Source organism: Apodemus sylvaticus, chromosome 23, assembly GCF_947179515.1.
Source record: "Apodemus sylvaticus chromosome 23, mApoSyl1.1, whole genome shotgun sequence".
NCBI classification, from domain to species: domain Eukaryota; kingdom Metazoa; phylum Chordata; class Mammalia; order Rodentia; family Muridae; genus Apodemus; species Apodemus sylvaticus.
In genome coordinates this window covers 29,328,238-29,350,039 of record NC_067494.1, presented here as the reverse complement: position 1 = coordinate 29,350,039, position 21,802 = coordinate 29,328,238, and the positions used below count along the sequence as shown (strand labels likewise).

Below are 21,802 nucleotides of genomic sequence, written 5' to 3'. Positions count from 1 at the left end.
CTTATCAAGTGTCTGAGGAGAGCCTGGGTCTGTTCTCCTGCGTGACCAGGACAAGTCATTCCCCAGCACCATACCTGAGGGCCATTTGCTCCCTCCTCCCTGCATTCTTGAGCACAGCAGCTGTGGATCTGGGCATCCCTTACCCACCTTGTACATCTGGGCAGAGCAGAGTGGGCTCCGGCAGCAGCTCTGTCCCACCTGCCTCGACTGGGAACACTGCTGTTGGTGCTGCTTCATTTGTGCACTGTGTGCGTGCCTAGTGTCTGTAGAGGAGAAGGGGCTGGATCCCATGGACTTGGAGCAGTTGGGAGCTGCCATGTGGGGGCTGGGAATAAATCCTGAGTCAGAAAGTGGCCTTCCCACCATCTCCTCACGTTATCTCCTTATCTTTGCCTTTGGGATGGAATTATCTCCCCTCTCCACATTAAGAACTGCCATCTTCTTTTTGTGTGTCCCCACAGTCCCCACATCTGCAGCATGGGATGCTGCTCCTAAGTAGGAACCTGTTCTGACCATGCACCTGCTGTGTGCCCTTGGTTTTCCCCTACTCTGTGACCAATTCCTCTCCTGTCCAGGATGAGCATGCACAAGCCTTTGCTAGCAGGTGAGCCAAACTCTGGATCTCCTGCCTCCTGTCTCAGTAAGACTGCAGCTGAGGGAGCAGAGCAGGACTCCTGGAACTAACTCACTCCTGCTTCCTCAGTCCTCACCCCTCTGTCCCTTCCTCCATGTCGAACATTGTGCCCAGTACCTGTCGCTGTCAACGATTCTCCTCAGAAAACATACAGGAGGAAGCAGCTGAGCATTATCAGCAGGATAGAAGGGTTGGACATGCATGCCCTGGATGCAGGTTGGTCCATATGTGCAGTAATGGTTGGTAAGGCTAAAGTGAAAACACAAGTTGAGTCTTTGACCAGGACTCAAATCTGAGCAAATCTCACCTAAGCTTCGCTGTCCTCAAGATATTCTATAACACACAGGGTTGCAACCACCTTATTGTGCAATAGCTATTTGTGTGGGTCCTAATTGGAAGGGAAAGACCATGCCCCTGACCTCAACAGACTCATGTAAGTAAGGGAGCACGGTAAAGATGGGGCCTCATCTCTCCTGTTGGCAGAAGAGGAGCTGACCTGTGAGAGGGTGAAGGGAAGAAGATAGATTGGGTGAGAAGAGGGCAACATCGATTCTAGACTGAGGAGAAGGCAGGAAGTAGAAGGATGCTCAGTCTGTGAGAGTGGAGAGACACGAGGACAGTGACCAGTGTGAACACAGTGAGTGAGACGGGAGAGGATGAGGAGGGAAATCAGAGATAGAAAGAATTCATTAACGCAAAGACTCATGGGGAATACATCACACACACACATATGCACACACAGAAAAAGATACATATGTGGACACACATGCTCATGCACACAGGAACACACACACACTGACATACACACATATATACACACACAGAAGGACATGGACACACACAGACACACTCCACATCAGCAGAAAACTTTGTCCCCTTCTTCCAGTTACCTGTAGGCTCCAGGTTTTCTTCACAGTGCAAAGTAGACTCCTTAAATTTGTTCCTAAATTCCCCCTGTGAGATCTTGTTTAAGAAGTCATTTAGATTTCTGATTTTCTCCAACATATCTTCTGTCCATTTGATTCCAGGATTGACATGAAGCCATTTCTTAGTGTCACCATGGAACATGTTGCTTCCATTGAGGTTGACCTTCCAGGATCCCCTGAAATGTCCATCTTCTGCATATGAGCCACACACAATGGACTGCAGAGTGAGGGGCTCTGTGCCCATTGGAAAGAAATCAGTCTCTGGTCTTAGTTAATTCTGTCTGCCTACCCCCTCCCTTCCCATCCTCTGACCTGGCTTTACCCTCCACATTTTGCCCTTGATGATGGACCTCTTAGGTTTAACTAACAGTTCATTTTGTTTGTCCATGAAAACAATGAATGTCCCTAACCTGCTACAAATCCTGTTCTTTCCTTCACAGGGCATCTGATATGTTCTTTTACTAATTTTGTAGCAGTGGGGATGGAACCTAGGGCCTCATGCATGCTAGGCAAGAACTCTTCCACTGAGCTACAGTCCCGGCTCTATGGAGCCATTTGAAACTTACCTGTGATTGTCTTATTCTCCCCCCGAATTTGGTACAGCACATCTTTGAAGTGATAAACTTGATCTTTTAGACTGCGGAACTGTTTTTCACAGATATCTGTGGCATTGAGTTTGTTTCCAAGAGCATCAGTGACATGACATTCAGAATTTCTGTTCAGAAGGAAAGACTCTGCGTTCACTTCACCTTGGACATCATAACTCCACCCTCTAGACACTGGGTTGCTAACATTGAAACTGCAGCAGAGAGTAGCAGAATCTGTGAAAGAAACATGCAGTGGGGTTAGGGCCAGGGATCAAGGGTTTCAGGGATGTTCTCTACCTGTGGCCCCTTCTAGAAAAGTGACTTAAGGGGGTGGGGACCAGAGGGAATCCCTGGCCAATCGTCACTGTGCTAAGTAAGTCTTGCTCATTCTCTCCTGCTCTCCATCTGGACAATCCACCTGTCTGTTATTATAAGATCTTGTTAGTCATGGGCACTGTCAGTCATGGCGAGAAAGTTAAGGATGTCTTTTTTCATCTATTCACTCTAGAGAGTCTCCAGAAGCTGCCCAGGTAGACTGTGTCAAGACGGGATGGTGTGTGAGGATGCTGGGTCATAGTGCAGCAGAGCAGGGGTGTTACTAAAGTTGCATGAGGACAAGTTTTCTGATCTGTACTCTCACATCATTGAATCGAACATCTATAACAAGTTTTAACTGTCAATGTGATCCGGCCTACAATCTCCTAAGAAATTAGTCTCTAATTGTGAGACTGTTTTTTGATGGTGAATGATGTAAGAATGCCCATCTTAATGTTGATATTATCAGTCTCTGGTCAAGTGGTGTCTGGATGGATAGGAAATCTAGCTATTAATGAGATAGTGATGCAGACTGCAGCTACCATCCTTTTCTGGTCCCTGCTAGGCCTCTCAAGTTGGGAAGCAAGTTCCTTGGCCATAGGTAATGCTGTGTGGAATAGCAAGTGAGCCTGCCTCTGAGATCCTGTCCTGACTTCCCTCCATGGCAGACTATGACTTAGAAGGAGAAGTCTAATCAGTTTCTCCCTTAAGTTCCTTTTGAGAAGAGTGTCTTATCACAGCAACAGAAGGAAACTAGAACAACACAGTGACAGACCTCCTGGACATAATGCAATGTTCTAGTTATGGCTTCTTGGAACTGGTCAGAGGATGGACCTCAGTACTAGAACAGTACCAGAGCAGAGAAAACCTAGGAGGGTTAAGTCTGGTAGTCAAAGAGTGGAGATGAAAAATCTCAGAGATATTCATGTTCTTGGATGGATGTAACAGCAAACATTTCTGGGGAGAGTGTGCAGAGTCCATGCTGCTCTGTGAGATGCTGGCATCCCGTGCTGGGAAGCATATTAAGAACGACCAGAGAGAAGGGCCTCAGCATAGTGAGAAGCTCAGGGATGATGCTGATGGCCCAAGGCTGGGTATGGTGGTAGGAATCTGTATCTCTAACTTGGAACCCCAGCAGTATGGTACAGAAAATCCCATCATGGGCAGTGCTCAGGAGACAGTAACATCAAGGACAGTGGTCCTCTGATGGGTAAAGGGTACAAAGTCAGATGCCTGACAGCTTAACGGGGCCATGGCTAACAGAACACAAAGATCCTACATACAGATGGATGTTTAGCCTACTCAGATGGGGCTGGATTTAAAGTATTAAACACAAAAAGAGATGGTAAAGAATCTTAAAGTTCCTTTCCTATGACAATCCCAAGCTCCTGTCCCCTTAGTTTAAACTGAACCATTGGAGTTAGAGAGGTGGTGCAGCACTTAAGGGTACTCGTTGCTCTTGTAGAGGATCCAGGTTTGATTCTCAGCAACAACACCTGGTGGTATTGCCTGCAACTTCAGTTATAGGGAATCTCACACCCTCTTTTGGCATTTAAGGGCACCAGGCACATAATGTTGCACATGCATACATACATATACACACAATAAATCTTAAAGGCCTTTTAGATTGACTTCCTAAGATCCCCCAAAAGAGGGACCACTCATCTCCACAGCAGGTGCTGCCATTCTCTCTATATCAATTCATTACTATCCTGCCACTCAGGAATGAACCCTTAGATGCTATTGTGAATGTCTAGGGTGGTGGTTGTAATGACCTTGTCCTCTACACAGTAAGATATTTGCCCTGGTTAATAGCAGCTGTTTGGATAATGTTACAGGGTGTAACCTTGCTGAGGGAAGTATTTCACTGGGATGTCACTTAGAAAGTCATTCCCCAACGTTCTAACCTGCCTAGGATCATAGGATCAGAGGTGAGGAGGACACAATATCTGTCCCAACACCGGGAGTTACTGGGACCAGTAGGACTCAGGCACACAGGAACTCCACCAGACTAGTGGCACAGGTTCCTTCCAGTCTGGGCTGGCGCCCTGAACAGAACTTGGGGGCAAGTCCCACAACACCCAGAGGAAGCTCCACTCCCAGCCTCTCTAACACACCCAGGAACACAGGATTCCAGTATCACAGGAAGTTGGTCACACCAGGTCCCAGAGGCAGCTTGACTCCCACGAGCTTGGACATACCCAGGATCTCAGTATCACAGGACCCCAGAAACACAGGATCACAGAGACACCTTGACTCCGAGGAGTTCTGACACAACCAGAATCACAGGAAGGACAGGCTTCAGTCAGCTATAGGAAGGGCAGGTAGCACTAGAAATATGCAGCTGGCAGGAGGCAAGCATAATAACAGAAATAACAAAAGCCAAGGTTACTTGGCATCATCAGAACCCAGTTCTCCCACCACAGCAAGTCCTGGATACACCAGAAAAGCAAGAATTGGATGTAAAATCATTCCTCATGATGATGACAGCAGACTTCAAGAAGAACATAAACAACACCCTCAAAGAAATACAGAGGATCACAGGAAAACAGCTAGAAGCTCTTAAAGAGGAAACACAAAAATCCCTTAAAGAATTACAGGAAAAAACAACCAAACGGGTTAAAGAATTGAACAAAATCATCCAGGATCTATAAATGAAAATAGAAACAATAAAGAAATCACAAAGAGAGAGAACCCTGGAGTTACAAAGCCTAGGAAAGAGATCAGGAGTCATAGATGCAAGCATGTGTTTAAGCATGGCTCCAGACACAGAGGCAGCAGAGGATGGCCTTGTTGGACACCAAAGGGAGGAGAGGCCCCTGGTCCTGGCAAGGCTTGCTTGGTGCAGCAGTGAAGGGGAATACCAGGACAGGGAAGCGGGAGGGGTTGATTGGGGAACGGGGGAAAATCTGCTGTGGGAAGCCATCTTGAGCTATTCGGACTATTGCTTACTCATGGCCCTAAGGTGCTGGCTGCTAAAATACAAGAACAATTAACTAGAACCTCTCCCGTGGGTATTGGTTTAGCCATTGTCTCGAAGATAACTACAGAATGATCCTGCCTGCACCATCACCCACCGACTCCGGTAATTGCGATGGAAGGAAGTCCTGAGATAACTGCGGCAGGCTCCGGCCTGTGCAAACACCTGTTGTCTCCACCGGAGGACCCTTATCTCCTCCTGCTGAAACTGCTAATTGCCCTTCCTTCCTTTGTCCCTACCTTGGGGTACGCCCCTCCTGAAAGCCTTATAACGTGGGTACCCCAGAACATTAAACGAGGCTTTGACACAACTCAGAGTGACTCTGTCCTTCTTTGTGCTTGGCCTCCGTCTCTCTCCCCCCCCTTTTGACCTGCAGGTAGCACCCCTTCGGAACCCTGGAATAACTGACCCGCGGGACGGGTTACAATCTGCCATGAGATTTTCAGGGCAGGGGAAGGGGACCAGGAAAGGGGAAATCATTTGAAATTTAAATAAAGAATATATCTAATAAAATGTAAATTTCCCTTACAACAAACCAATGTGCAAAAGTCTGAAGGCTTAAATCCCAAAACAATAACAATTGTGCCGGTTTCATGTTGTAATCAATCTACTGTTTCCTTACCAGCTGCTACTGAAGGAAGGGCTGCCTCGATGGGCCTTCCTGTGTCTCTCTTATTCTGGCCTCCAGGTGACTGCTTTCCTTCCCTGGCACTTCCTCACCATGACTCTCACCACCAGTCCTTAGCAATGGAGTGAACTGGTGGTAGGTGAGGCCTCCAATATCACAAATGAAATAAACTCTATTTCTCTGTAAGATATCCTTTGCAGGTACTTCTTTAGCGACAGGATGCTGACTGAAGGGATTTCCAAATCTTTCTGTACCCACTTTCTTGGATGCTGTATTCAAGATTTGTAAATTAATTATGAATTTGTATGTATTTTTCAAAGGGTTTTGCTTTTATTTTCAAGTGCGCCCGTGTGTGTGTGTGTGTGTGTGTGTGTGTGTGTGTGTTGGTTTGTGCTTGAAGAGTTGAAGAGTGTTAGATTCTTATGTCCCTGAAGTTATACACAGACATAAGCTGCCCACCCTGGGTGATGGGACCAGAACTTGGATCTTCTGGAAGATAGACAAGTATTCTTTACTGATGAGCGCCTTCTCTCTCTCTCTCTCTCTCTCTCTCTCTCTCTCTCTCTCTCTCTCTCTCTCTCTCTCTCCAGCTCCAGTATGTACATTCTTAATTTTAGGTTTTGTTAATTTAGCCTCTTGATAAATATTACCAATTGCCCCTCAGAAAAGGATCAATTTCTTTTCAGCTATTTTTTATCATCTTTTTGCCAAAGCTAAGTCTTTATGAATAGTATTTAGCTAATGCTGTAATTGGGTAAAATGATAATGTAAATCATATCAGTTTTCAGAGCCCATCTGTATCTGGGAACTATGCTTAAAGAACTGTATGGAAAAGCACACTGATATTTTTATAAATATGATCATTACAACATTCTCACTTGTGTAGAGTAGTTAAAAGGAAAGACTTTGTCCTCATAAACACAGCATATATGGACTCTTAGGACACAGTTCTAGGATGACATGTTGTATGTTATTAAACTGAAAAGTGACTATTTATATGTGCTGGTCTAAGAAAATCTTCAGGGTTTATATGAGTGAGTACCTGGGCATTGCTATCCTCTTAGGTTTTGAAAAAGTTAGCATTTATACATAGACATCCCCAGGTGGGAAACGCTGGACTACCTAAGGGAGATTGACCAGCTCAGGCAAGAAGGCAGAATGGGTGCATTGTCTCCCTCTGGTCTTGACTATACATGACATGATTTAATTCCTATTTGATGTTCTTTAATAATGGACTTTAACCTGGAATTATATGCCAGGCAAGCCTTTCTCCTCCAAGCTGCTTTTGGTCCTGGTGTTTTGTCATCGGAACAGAAATGAAATCAGGCAGGAGTGAAAAACATGGAAGACAGTGGTCCACATGACTAGTGAGGTAACTGCAGTGTGGGACCAGACACTAGGGTGTTTGTTTGGTCATAGCTAAAGGAACACAGAGGGCAACAGATGATCAGCCAATCAGATGTTGCTATATTTTAATAATTATTTACTAAACTCGAGGATTCCTGATCAGGAAGGAGGCTGCATGCTGTCACTCATGGGAGAGCTGGGATCCTGATTTAGAGAATCAAGCTGGGTGTGGTGGGACATTCTTTACAGGCTGAGTGAAGTGACTGTTCCCACGGGCATCTAGGCTGCATTACTCAGTGATTATCCCCCTCCCCAGCCACCACCCCCATCAGACCCGAGGAACTCACCTCTACTCACAGGGTGGCAGGATCCAGGGCGTGAAGAAGAAAATGCAAACAGGAGTGGAGTCAAAAAATGGTAGCCAAGGCCATGGTTCCTCATTTCATGTCCAACTAAAGGCAGCAGGCGAGACTGCTTTCAAGAGAGCAAAGGAAGCCTAAGTAACTAAGTGGATGACTGCAGAGTCATGGGCAGTGCGGTCCAGTGTCTCCTCTTTGTTGTGCCTGCTCTCTCAGTCCCTAGTCTCATCCTTTCCTAGAACTTTTAGAGAGAGTCGCTCCTGGGCCCGTTGGGCGTTGCCCACATCTCCTTGGACCTCAATGATTCTTTCCGTTCAGTTCTGGTAGAGCACAGAGGTCATGACTATGAACTGACTAACCTGGGTCTCGGGGTTCCCAAGTCTTCCCAGGGGCTCAGGAATCTTTTCCCAGAACTTACCAGATTGAGATTGTCCTCTTCAGAAGTCCGACAAGTTGGTTCCTCCCCGGCTCGGAATGCTTGCAGCCAAAGGAGAAACTGATGTCTGGGATCTCTTGCACCCTGCTAAAGAAACTGGTACAGACAGTGACGCATCTGTCTCCCCACCCAGCGAGGTGGAGCTTGGAACGTTTCTGCTCCTTCCGTGTGCCATTTCTTCCTCTCACCTCCTAGCCCAAAGTTGCGTAGTCACCTTCAGAAGAAAGACAAATTCTGGCTTGGTTTAATTTTAGTTATTAAAACACCTAGAAAGTCTCTTCCTAAATACTGCCCAATATGAAATCAACATGATTGAAGACAATTGTTACCGAACTTTTAGCACTGTTGTGCATTCCTGGTAAACCTTGTGACTTGGAAAAAACTGAGATGTTCGAAAAGTGTGTGTGGAGTCCAGAGATTCCCTCGGGCAACATTCCTTGGGTGCCTGGGCGTGGTACCTGATGAATATGGTGGGCTGCCAGCCAGCCAGCAGACCCCTAGGCATTTGCCTGTTTTCTTTTTAGAACATGAGTTCTGAGGCCTTCACATTTGCAAGGCAAATACTTTAATAACCAAGCTATCTGTGACACCACACACACACACACACACACACACACACTGCTTGCTTGCAGGGGCAGGGGCCGGGGGTCCCTTTTCTTGAGATTTCCTTTTCAGTAACTTTTGCCACCCTGTTGTTTCTGCAGTTATTCATGGATCTGCCCATCTATCTGCTAAAGACAAGGTAAACAACCTCAAGTGACTAAGGTGGTGTTGAGAGCAGTAGGGGTGAAATGAGAACACCTACATATGGAGTCTGAGAAGACTTGGTTTTGGTTGGTGGCCCCTTTTCTATGATCTTTCTCTTCTCCAGTCAGGGATTTTTCCATCTGTTCAAGTTGGTCCTGGTTAGGATAGTGTTCCAGCTCGAATTAGCTGAAACTGGGGCCTGTGATGTCACAGAAACCAGAGTTATTCCTAAGTTAGTCACTTGTATAACTTATAACACTCCAGGGCAATTTCCATAATTAACCCATTAATTCCTCCAGGGAAGACTATTCGCTCCTAGCTACCTGGGAATTGAGCTGGATAAGTTTTTTAAATGCCACAATTGCATCAAAATGGTTAAACTTCTGAAAGCTGTATCTGTAGCTCACAACTTATTAAAATCATCTCTAGGGCCAGGTTCATAACTATCTTGAGACGGGTGTGTGTTTTGCAGGCAGAGGAAAGGCAGGAGGGCCCAGAGTTCTCAGCTGGCTCTCCTTAAGAACCTGCTAATTCAACCTTCTGCCCCGTTCGTTCTTGTTCTCCCAGGTTCCTGCCTGACTGGAAAGCCTCACGGGCTTGGACTGACAAGCCCCTTCCTGTCCAGCATGGAGACACTTCTCCCTACCTGTACCAACAGCCTCAAGAGGCCCCTCACCTTGAGGGAGCTCTGCTGTGGTTAAGCCAGATTCTTGACTTCACCGTAGAAAAGAATTTCAAGATGAGCAAGTCTGGAGCAGAGTTGGAGTTCATTAAAAAGAGGTTTTAAAGATGAAGGTCAGAGGAAAAACGTCTGGGAGGGAAGTCAGGACCTGAAGACTTCTTAAAGCAGAGTCACAGGAAGGTGTTCCTACTGTTGCCAGCAGACTTTTCCTTTGTTTGGCAATCGCACTCAGATGTGGCTCTTGGGTTCATTGGATTGGATTGAATCCAAATTGATAAGTAAATGCCTAAGTCAAAAGAAGGGCAGGGCATGATATATACATATACATACACATATACATACACATATGTATGTATGTGTATATATATATATATAAACAGTGGTGTGGTGGCACCGTCTGTAATGCCAGCATCTGGCAGGCTGAAGCGAGAGCACCTGTGAGTTCTAGGCCAAGCTGTTTTCCCCGGCACAACAGTGTCTCAAGGCCAAAAGCAACGACAAAAGGCCAGCGAGCCATCAAAAAAGTAGGGAAGTGAATTTCACGATAGACTTTCAGAGTTTGTGATTCCGATGACAATTTTGAAAGGGAAACACTTTTTTGGGAAATATCAGTTTGCTAAACAGTAAGGAGCCTAACAACTTCATGGAAGAAGAGGAGGGAAGAAGGAGGAGAAGGGGAGGGATTGGGAGAGTAGGTGGGGGATGGAAGTCAGTCTCTGGACACCCCACAAAAGCAGAGAAGAGCAAAGTTCTAAGTCCAGGCAAACTGTGTGTTTATAGAGATGCTTTATAAATGGCCTATGAAGAAACACACACACACACACACACACACACACACACACACACATTCTGCTCCCTGTAAGAGCTGTACAGATGGGCTTCTCTTTGGGTAGGGAAACAGAACAGGGGCTTGTCTGAGCCTGCTCCTGGCCTATATGGGTTAGATCTATGGAGGGTCGGTGGTAGAACCTACTGGAAGAATAGAATGATCAAGGCCCTAGTCCCCTTTGAAGGCAGACGAGATTCCACACTGTGGTGGCACAGCTCAATAGAATGACAGAGAACGCTCCCTCAAGGGTCTAGCTGCCTGGAGTTAGCCATGGGATCTTCTTACCTCAGGTGCACGAGGGAGCTCTTAGCATTCCTATTATAGATACAGGAGCTGCTGTCAAGGGAAGGGGGGAAGGGGACGCGTTGATGGCACTGGCACTTGGAAGTCCTCAGAGAGTATTTGGTGACCAACATTCAACAGGAAAATGGCAATGAGAACCGATTTGGAGGTTGTAGACTTTTAGCAACTTCTGAGAGATGAATAAGAAAACAGAATTCATTAAGGTGCGAGTGTGGGGTAATGCCCTTTACCCCAGCACTTCTGACATGGAAGCAGAAGGCTCAGGCCTTGGAGGCCAGGCTGGGAGACACAGCAAAACCCTGTCCAAGTAAGCAAACAGAATAGAAACACTTAAGAAGTTAGTTTCCACCTCTTACATAGCCTTAGCGGAGAAGGAGTCTGTTAACTGTCAGGAGCATCGCGTTAGAGAGTCTACAAGTTCCATTCTGTCCCTGCTCAAGAGCAAAGCTGTAGCTGTTCCAGTCTATGGCATGGGCATCTCACAGTTCCTGCAACAGTAAACAGAGCCTGCTACCTGATCTAAGATGCTCCCTTTCATGGCAAACTAACATTCTGCAAGTCCGGGTGTTAGTCATGAGCACTTTTTGGCTAGTACCAATTGTGGTGTGTGTTGGTAACGGTCTCTATCTTGAACCCTTGACCGTAACTGATGGTTTTGATTCTGAGCACAGCTGTACTAACACTGGTTTGCAGATCCTGATACACTAAAACTCATTCTTCCGAATTCAAAACATATTTTTTTTCACATAACTTCTAAGGAATTATTGTTTTTAAGGTGATAAAGCCTGGGTGCTGGAGAGAAGGCTCAGTGGTTAAGGGTGCTTCCTGCTCCTCCAGAAGAAGGATCCCAGCATCCATGTCAGAGGGCTCACAACTGTGATTAAAGCTCCAGGGTATCTAATGGCCTCTTCTGACCTCAGTGTTCAACACACACACACACACACACACACACACACACACACACACACACACACACACACACACACGGGCATGCATGCACATACACAGAGAGATGTACTAACACACACATACACACACACACACAGGCATGCATGCACACACACACACAGATCTACTAACACACACATACACACACACACACACATTAATTTTGAAAATATAAGGCCCAGTATTTAAAGTCTGATCTTCTAATGATCCTTAGACGTTATGGGTCATCCGAAGTAAGGCAGGCCAGAAAGCTCGCAGTTTTGTAAGTAATGAAACTCAGACCAGGGGACGTTAAGACATGGAGGGCAATTAGTATCAATGACAAGCTTAGAACAGAATCGGGGTGTTCATAAGCAGGTTGACGGGCTTGCCATTTGCACACACGGGCCCCTATTTTTAACACGCTCCCTGAAACCTGAGGCAAATTCATTTGACCATTAGCCAAAAAAAAAACAAAAAAAAAACAAAAAAAAAAAAACCAAAAAACAAAAAACAAAAAAACAAAACAAAAACAACAACAACAAAAAAAACAACAACAACCCAAACCCAAAAAACCAAAAACAAAACCAAAAACAAAGCAAAAAAAAAATGTACTTTGAGCTTTTGTTAGCAAGAAATATAAGCTTCCAACAGATTTCTAGTAAGGTTATGAAATGTATATTAAATTTAAATTCTATAAAAATGTAGGAATTTACTTTCTATAACATTTTAAAATGCACCAAAACTCTATCCAAATTTAAACAGAACAGACCTGTACACTTTCAAGCGCGACTCATGGCATAGCATTTGTGGCCGTATTATTAGCTTCACTCAATGGGACACATATGAGGAAGGGCTTACTCTCTGGGGAAGGATTCATTTATTAAAGCCCTGGTCAGGGGTAAGGGAGCGGTGCTTGAAGGACAGGACACCTCAAGTTCTGTTTTTGTTTGTTTGTTTGCTTTGTTCTGTTTTGTAACCTTGAGAATATTCTTCAAGTTTTTAGAAATTTATGTATTTGTATGGATGTCGAGGTATATCAATTACTTTCGTTCACATATCTGTTACAGCGGTTCAGATGTTATACTGATTCTCCATGACACAAGAAACTGCTTCTATAGCATGACTTTAGGTCAGGGCTGTCAGGACCAGCATGCCAACCCACCCAGGAACTTGTGAAGAACACAAATTCTCCTGACAGGCCCTTTCCCTCATGCTTCCTGTACAGAAGCTCTGATGAGGGGCAGGAGAGAGGGTCTGTGGTCTACCAGTCTGGATTTAGACATCTGCTTTTCCATGAAATCCTTTCATTCAGATTTGAGCACAATAGCTTAATTTAGTATTCAGTGCCAGGATTTCTTGGAATCTGGGATTTTGAACACAGATAGGATTTGGCTGAGTCAACACCGTGCTGGCCCAATGCGGATTGTGTTTAATTGTTTATTGGTGTGGATTTTTGAGTGTTTAAATGTTGCAAGCAATAGGGATCACATTGTGTTCATAAGATGGTATCTATACATATATTCAGGAATAAGTCCCCAAGAAAGGGAATTAATAGTATTTTCTACTAAATGAGCAAAGGAGTTTTCTTAAAATGAATTCACTGAGAGGTGTGGCAGTCAGTGATGGACAGAATGAAGGAGCAGGGTGAGGTGGGGTGTCAACTCCAGCTTTGAGTTATGCCAAGTCCTCACATGTCTTTGGTAACAAATACACTTTTCCTTTTGGCCTCTGAAAGTTGTTTTAATTAATAAAATGTATTTCCTGCCTTCATTTTGTCTTTTCAAAGTCATTAGCAGTCATTCAAAAGTATGAGCAAGACAAATGGAGGGAATAAAGTTTGAAAATTACTCAGAGAACTCTTGTTGTTTTAAAGGATGCTTACATCTTTAAAGCAACAACACACATTTTAACTGCTTCTAACTGGGCACCTATAACAGCAATATAGGATGCAGAAACTACAAACAACACTAACTTCAAGTTAATGGAAGGAAGTTAGAATCTTCCTATAGACCCCTAGGGATGGTGAGACCAAGGAGGACATTTCTTTTTTTTTTTTTTTTTTTTTTTTTTTTTTTTTTTTTTTTTTTTTTTTTTCTCATATTTGTGTCAGTTTCAGACACACACATCAGCTCACATCACAGTAACTGGTCAGTTTTTTGGTTTTTTTTTGGTTTTTTTTTTTTTTTTTTTTTTTTTTTTTTTTTTTTTTTGCTGTTCTTTTTTTTTTTTTTTATTTTTTTTTTTTCTTTTTTTTTTTTTTTTTATTTGATATAATTTATTTACATTTCAAATGATTTCCCCTTTTCTAGCCCCCCCCCCACTCCCCGAAAGTCCCGTAAGCCCCCTTCTCTTCCCCTGTCCTCCCTCCCACCCCTTCCCAGTTCCCCGTTCTGGTTTTGCCAAATACTGTTTCACTGAGTCTTTCCAGAACCAGGGACCACTCCTGCTTTCTTCTTGTATCTCATTTGATGTGTGGATTATGTTTTGGGTATTCCAGTTTTCTAGGTTAATAACCACTTATTAGTGAGTGCATACCATGATTCACCTTTTGAGTCTGGGTTACCTCACTTAGTATGATGTTCTCTAGCTCCATCCATTTGCCTAAGAATTTCATGAATTCATTGTTTCTAATGGCTGAATAGTACTCCATTGTGTAGATATACCACATTTTTTGTATCCACTCTTCTGTTGAGGGATACCTGGGTTCTTTCCAGCATCTGGCAATTATAAATAGGGCTGCTATGAACATAGTAGAGCATGTATCCTTATTACATGGTGGGGAATCCTCTGGGTATATGCCCAGGAGTGGTATAGCAGGATCTTCTGGAAGTGAGGTGCCCAGTTTTCGGAGGAACCGCCAGACTGCTTTCCAGAGTGGTTGTACCAATTTGCAACCCCACCAGCAGTGGAGGAGTGTTCCTCTTTCTCCGCACCCTCTCCAACACCTGCTGTCTCCTGAATTTTTAATCTTAGCCATTCTGACTGGTGTAAGATGAAATCTTAGGGTTGTTTTGATTTGCATTTCCCTAATGACTAATGAAGTGGAGCATTTTTTAAGATGCTTCTCCGCCATCCGAAGTTCTTCAGGTGAGAATTCTTTGTTTAACTCTGTACCCCATTTTTTAATAGGGTTGTTCGGTTTTCTGGAGTCTAACTTCTTGAGTTCTTTATATATATTGGATATTAGCCCTCTATCTGATGTAGGATTGGTGAAGATCTTTTCCCAATTTGTTGGTTGCCGATCTGTCCTCTTGATGGTGTCCTTTGCCTTACAGAAACTCTGTAACCTGCTCAAATCCAAATGGATCAAGGACCTCCACATAAAGCCAGACACTCTGAAGCTAATAGAAAAGAAACTGGGGAAGACCCTTGAGGACATCGGTACAGGGAGAAAGTTTCTGAACAGAACACCAATAGCGTATGCTCTAAGAGCAAGAATTGACAAGGAGGACATTTCTACCCCAAAGCATCAAGCAACACAGTGCCCCTTAACACAGAGCACACAAATAGAAGGCACGGCCCGAGACAGAAAGAAATCTTGTTTTCAAATTTGTACTTGAGTATGAAAGTACTAAAACTTTTAATAATCAGTCAGACTAATATGAAATAATCTACATTAGAGTGCAATGGCATAAAATATGTTGCGTAAGTTTTCAGATAAAAAGGAATCTATTCTGAAAGCCCTTCTCCCTTGTAAACTACTGTGAGGCTATCTTGTCCAAGACATGACTGCCCCCAAGTGGGCAAGTTTTGTATCACACTAAGAGGCAGAAATCTAGAAACAAACATGAGAATTTCATCAGCATTTCCTGAGAGACTTTATTCTAGATCCATTAATCGGATGCTCATTTTGGTGCAAGTAGTTACACACTGATAACGACAAATCAATTCGAAAATTCTAGCCATGGAGCTATCCATTGTCTTCACTACTCAAAGGATGTTCCGCAGACCAATTCAGTGCTTTTTACTGGAGCTTTTCAGAGATGTCAGCTCAGACCCCTGCTCGCACGCACAGACTCAGAGCCGGGATTTTAATAAGGCTCCCTGGTTACTTGCGTGCATTTAGATCTAGCTCGTGGCCCCATTCCAGCCCACCCACCTACTATGTGGAAAGGGGAGGAGACGTTCATCAGGAATCAGGGTCTGTGGTCTCAATTATCAATTGAAATGTGACCATGCTTTTGTTTGTAACTAACACATTTTCTTCAACTAATGTGATAATTCTATAACTCAGAAAAAACATTAAAAGAAATTTCCAGAAAAAGTTTTTTTTTTGTTTCAGAAGAGATTAGAGTATTTTATTTTGCCCAATCAGAGCTCTTCAACAAAGAAATTCATATACATATATGAACATTTCCCAGAAACATTAATTTGTAATACATTCTTAAAATACCAGCTTAATGGTATTTATTTACAAAAATATTTCATCACCTAATTTTGAACCTTTTTGCTGTGATGACAGTATTTTTTTTTCTGATTAAGTTACAGAAACACAAAAGAACTACAAAGTTTGAGGATGTTTTTCAGTGTTTGCAATAGTGCTTTTTTAAAAAATGAAACACTACACAGATAATTAAAAAAAAAACCTTTACTTTGAAAGCACATTCCAGTAATTATCTTAGAAACAGTTAGCGCACTGAGCGAATGTGGAGAGGAGAAGATGCAGGAGATGAACAGTGCCCACGATGCTAAACACAGCCTAGCGTTCTGGACCACGCAGGCTTGCCTGCAGCATGGACAACGCCAGGAAACTAAAGCTGTCTGTTTTACAATTGTTTTTTTTTTTTTTGAAACACATTTACAATGAAACAAAGTGTTAACTAGACAGTACTCCCCACCCCTGACTATCTATCACGTTGAGCAGAGGTCATACCTAAGGTATCACATAACTATTTACAAAAAGAAAGAAAGAAAGGAAGGAAGGAAGAGAGAGAGGGGGTGGTGGTGGAAAGAAATGAAGTCACTATTTCTCATCTTCGCATTACTTCTCAGTGTGTCTTAAATCTGTCTGAAACACATTACACTCTCTTCAATTGGAGCAAAGTTTAGATAACAAAATACAAATGGTATTAAAAAAAAAAAACAGTCAAACCTCCAAACTCATAAAAAAAGAATTCCACAATGAACCTACATCCAGTATTTTAAAGGCCTGAGTTAAATGGCATACAATGAGTTGACACTATTTATTTATACCTTATAGACAATAAAGATTTAAACTATGTGCCACACTGAAAAATACTGGCAGACGTACAATCTCATTTCGTCCAGGAAACAGAAAGAGGTCACCCTTAAGCAGCTCTGGAGACAGCGCTGAATTCATAAAAGAACTGAACCAGTAACTTCAGACCCAGAACTGGGAAGTTATTAAAATCCTTCACTTTGTCAGAAAAGCTAAGCTGCAGCTTTGCCCCTTTGGTTTGCAACAGCTGTCTTCTGTCCACAGAATCCGCCAGCATCTGAAGCAAGAGAGCGGTGGAGCCCGCAATGTTCTACAGCGGAGGAGAGGAAGGAGAAACCGAGGAAAGGCAGCCGCTGAGCTGCCGAGACATTCATCGCCAGATCGGGATGCCTGGCCATCAGTCTCAACCCAGAACAAACGCTGAAAAGAAAAAACAAACAAAACCAGAAGGGACACGGACTGCACAGGAGTGCTCTTTTCAAAGTAACTATAGATTTAAAAAAGCCTTGGAGTATTGATTAACTATCAACCTGATAAGGAACAAATTCTATAAACTATAAAATAAAATAAAACCTTCATTGACAAAAATACATAAACTGTTTCCATTTTTGGAAATTTATTTTTTAAAAAAGGTAGAAGAAAATATCTGGAAAACCATTTTCAATATATATACATATGTATTTTAAAACAATAGCTAAAACAGGCATCCAGCAGCAAGCTGAAGCTACAGAAAAATTCTAGAAATTATTGTGGACATTTCCCCGCAAAAAAAGATCAATATTTGGAAATATTTGGCAGAGGTTTTTTTTTTAAAACTACATTATTGTATTTTGTCAGGTGTGAGGGCTTTTCAATAATGCATGACCTTTTAAAACTTAAACATATCTCAAATGAGATATCAGTATTTCTTAGTATAAGGGTAAAACATAACTTTTTGTATGGATAATTTACATACTTTTTAAGTACTTTGACTTAACAAGTTCACCATTTTTAAAATTAAAGACTACATCTATAAAAAGTCATCTATAACTAAAATTATACTTTCTAGCAGCATATAATGTTTTGTGTGATTGTAAAAGCAACTCGGAAAGTGTCGCAACAAAGATCAAGACCACCGGAACACGCGGCAAATAATTCCATTTGTTTTTTAATCTTTAAAAGCTAGATAAAGCCCTATTAAAGGTTTGAGATTATTGGTTTCAGGTGATGACGCTAGCAGCATATTCGCAATTTTGGTATATCTCATACATACACACATATCACTTGATTTAAACCACCGAAAAAGTGCAGATTAAATAAAGGACAATAAAAAGTCATGACCTAAAAAAGTACAGAAAAATTCAAGTTTAAAGTTCAGTGCTCTTTATTTTGCAGAAACATATAAACAAACAAAATCCCCCAGGTTAAAATAAACCTTTGCCACAAAAAGAAAAAGAAAAACAGATACAAAAACAAACGAAACCCTTTGGAGATAGCTGTACTAATGTCACATGCGAAATGCCATGAGCAGAGCACGCAATTCGAATACAGAACTTAGGGCAAACCTTAGACCACCTCCCCCTCCTTCCTCACCTGCCTCCCAGCATCTCCCACACTCTAAACACATGCGCTCTTTCAGACCTGTCTCAGTGCCACAAGGGTCTACCCGAACGAACTGCAGAAGAACCCACCAGGGTCTCAGTGAGTCCTTAAGGAAATGTTCTTGATGAAACTGCAGCGTCCTTCAACGATATGCACATACATAGCAGTCTTTCCCCATGAGAATCTCAAATCAGGTACAGGTTTTGTTAAATCTATAACCGGTTTTTGGAAGTGGTATGGCCATAATGTGAGCGGGTGTTAAGGTGGTACCATATTCAAACCCATCAAGATTTTGACAAAACGAGATACTTCAAATAACAACATTCTAAGCAGAGACTGATTTTAGTTTGCATGATGAAATGAATTTGCTATGTGGTACATAATGAGAAATCTCTTCCTACTAGGAAAGTTAACTGAAGAATACTTGAATTTCAGAATCAAAGACAGATGAGTGTACAGAGAACACACACACACACACACACACACACACATACACACACTTTCATTTTTTTGATATTTTATTTTTTGACCTTTTGTTATTGTTATTAAAGTTCCTGAAACTTTTGGCTTGCTGGTGGCTACTGCTTTTTGCATCAAAAAAGACAGGAGTGGGTTGGGCGGAGGCCGACCATTCCAGACTACAGTCCGTCCCCTGGGCCAGTTATCACCATCAACTTTCTTATTTACATAATCAAGCACAGCTCTGGGAAGCTCATTTTGTCTACTTAAAAATACTTTGTACTTTCAAGTACTGTCTCTTAGATTGTTGTGCACAATAGGTAGATTAATTAAAATAAAAAACAAATAATTTAAAGTCATGAATTAAAATGTTCTTATAAAATCCAACTCTGGTAAGCTTTTCTACTTTTCTATTAGTAAATAATGACAGCTTTGATTCATCTATTTACAGCGGTTAAAATGACTGTAAAAAGGGACCTGGTATGTAAATAACGCAACAAATTGAACAGCGGAGGGTCCACACAGAGTCAAGCAGCGCGTTAGGTACTTACTACTTTTCAACTTATTAAAACTCTCCACTATTCATAAAATTATACCCTTAAAAAAAGGACCCAGTTCTTCCAGTGAGGTACCATGGAGCATGGCTTTAATGGACAGTATGTAACGCAAAATCAGCAATTCATAAATTGTCGAATGTTCAGAGAACAGACATGAAACAAATGTTTTTTTTTCTCACTTTCTACAGATTCAGAAATTTTAAAAAATGATTATAGTTTAAAAACATTTGTATCTTCAATTCTCTTTATCACATATATTCCATCCTTACCTGATGCTATCTAAAGTAAACTTGGATGTAAACTTTTATATCCAGTAGTGCACATTATAAAATGTAAACAAAAGAATTATTAATGAGAGAGATAAGGGAAGTGACAGGCCGACGTGAGGATGACTGAACCTCACTCAAACAGACCAGCAAACAACCGTGCTTCCCAGCGAGCTTCCCTTAAGGACAGTGACTTGGGACAGGAGGAGACAGTGTGTCAGGGTCACGCCCCCACTTCCCTTCCCTTCTTCCTTTGCGGCTTTAGTGATCCATCACAGCCCCTGACAGGTACAGGCTGCTTCCTCTCTAGGTTGCCTTGCCACTGCAAGAACCAGTCACTGTTGTCTGCTGCCCTCCAGTGCACAACTCTCTTGGTTACAGAAAAATCTTAGTGACTGACGTCAACATACGTTCCCTTCCTTTTGCTTTTAGTATTTCAGAAGGATTAGGACAGGTGTGAGATGCACTCTACGGGAGAAAGTTTGTAGCTCATCAGACCAGACTCTTGGATAACTGGACAAGAGACTCTTGCAGTTTTCCATGTGGTGGCGGCAGCAGCATGTGCACTGAGATTAGCCTGGCCTGTCCCCTCCCTCAGCGCACTGCAACTGCGAACAAACGGAGGGCGTATTTTTAAGGGGGCTGAGTCCTTTACTGAAATGAGAAAACACTGTTGTTTCAGCAACTTTAATTAAATAATGCAAGGGTACATTTGGTTAAACAGTTTATAAAAATTCAAGCAAAATTAAAAACTTAGCCAATTTCAACTTTTCTACAAATTTAGCCAGTAACTGTTTTTGGTCAAGTCTACTTTTAGCTGCGTTGATGTGAACAGGGACAAAGACAGTGATGAGTTCTCCTCACCACAATGGAGGCTCTCACACTTCTCCACTCTGCATGGCCACTACGTGGAAACTCCCAGAAGAAGAGCGACTCAGTCATGCGTACACCTTTCCAAGAAAGCGACATATCACCTTGTTTTGCTTTTGAAAACATAGGAAGTGAGCACAGTGCGTGATAACGGGGTGGAAGGGGCTCGGCACAGAAGCTGTGTGTGCTCTGTGGCCTTAGAGTCCGCCGTTCAGCAGAGTCTCACGGGAAGGGACAGTTTGCTGCTTTTTCACTAATGATACTGATGAGGATCGGCTTGAGGGAGGGTGAGTGCAGACACTGTTCACGATGCAGTCCAGACACAGCGCGACCTGTTTGGACTCAGCACGTCTCTGACCCATCGCCTCTCCCCACATCGGATCAAACACTGATGGCAGATACAACGGCATGAAGTCTTTTGGCATATGAAAGTTGAATACCGCAATGAGCCAAGGATTGTCCTCCGGAACCTGTCCATCCTCTGAACGCTCATCTGCCAGCCCTCCCCACTTGGTTCTCGTCTGTCACCGCGCAGCCAGCACACACCATCGGCTCCAGTGTGCAGGCATGGGGATTCTTCTCAGTTAAAGCCATGTGACTGAGGTAAAACAGTGCATGATTGTGCTGGGAAAGACGCTTTCAGCAATGTGCATCCCTTTATGTTATCTTTCCCAAATACATCAGTGACATCAACAAGGAAATTTCTTTTTCCTTCTGGTTGAAGCTGGATTTACTGAGTTGTGGTTGTCAGAATTGGTACCACTTTTTATCTTTGTATTTCAGCATCATCTAAAAGAGGCAAAATAAACAAAACCAATAAAACCACCAAGAAAAATATGTTCTCAAAATTTCAAAAACTATTTATACCTGGTGTCTATAAAGCATACCATTCTGGAATATTCTGAATCAATATTATACTTTGCTTACTTCAATTTATTTAAAGTAGCATGAATTGTTCTATTTAGATAAAATGGCTATATCCATTAAAAAATTATCTTAGAAGGTGCTCAAGTACAGAAGTACAGAATTAACTGGAGGCAGGAACTATTGCAAGATTCTTGTATGGTTCCCTCTTGTGGTAAAAATTGGAACTTGAAATTATATAAAGTACTTGCTTGTAGAAATAACTGAATATACAGAAATGTGGTCATTTTCTGAGGTGCTTTATCTAGCCCTTTGGGTGATCG

General features: G+C 42.6%; 2 protein-coding genes across 6 annotated transcripts in view; both read right to left on the bottom strand.

The window, feature by feature from the left end:
* Positions 1-773: 773 nt before the first annotated feature.
* LOC127673693 (UL16-binding protein 1-like) lies at positions 774-20,687 on the bottom strand. The gene is made up of 5 exons (XM_052169487.1): positions 20,610-20,687; positions 17,051-17,192; positions 2,127-2,381; positions 1,525-1,794; positions 774-883 (listed from the first exon to the last, which is right to left on the bottom strand). Exons 1-5 carry the CDS (start codon positions 20,685-20,687, stop codon positions 774-776), a joined length of 855 nt encoding a protein of 284 aa, XP_052025447.1.
* Positions 18,228-21,802, bottom strand: part of Stxbp5 (syntaxin binding protein 5) — a 147,888-nt gene continuing 144,313 nt past the window's right edge. For all 5 annotated transcript variants that reach the window (XM_052169259.1, XM_052169260.1, XM_052169261.1 and 2 more), the window contains one exon: positions 18,228-21,404. In XM_052169259.1, the coding sequence (XP_052025219.1) occupies positions 21,363-21,404 (42 nt within the window). In that variant the 3' untranslated portion in view covers positions 18,228-21,362. The remainder of the gene's footprint in view (positions 21,405-21,802) is intronic.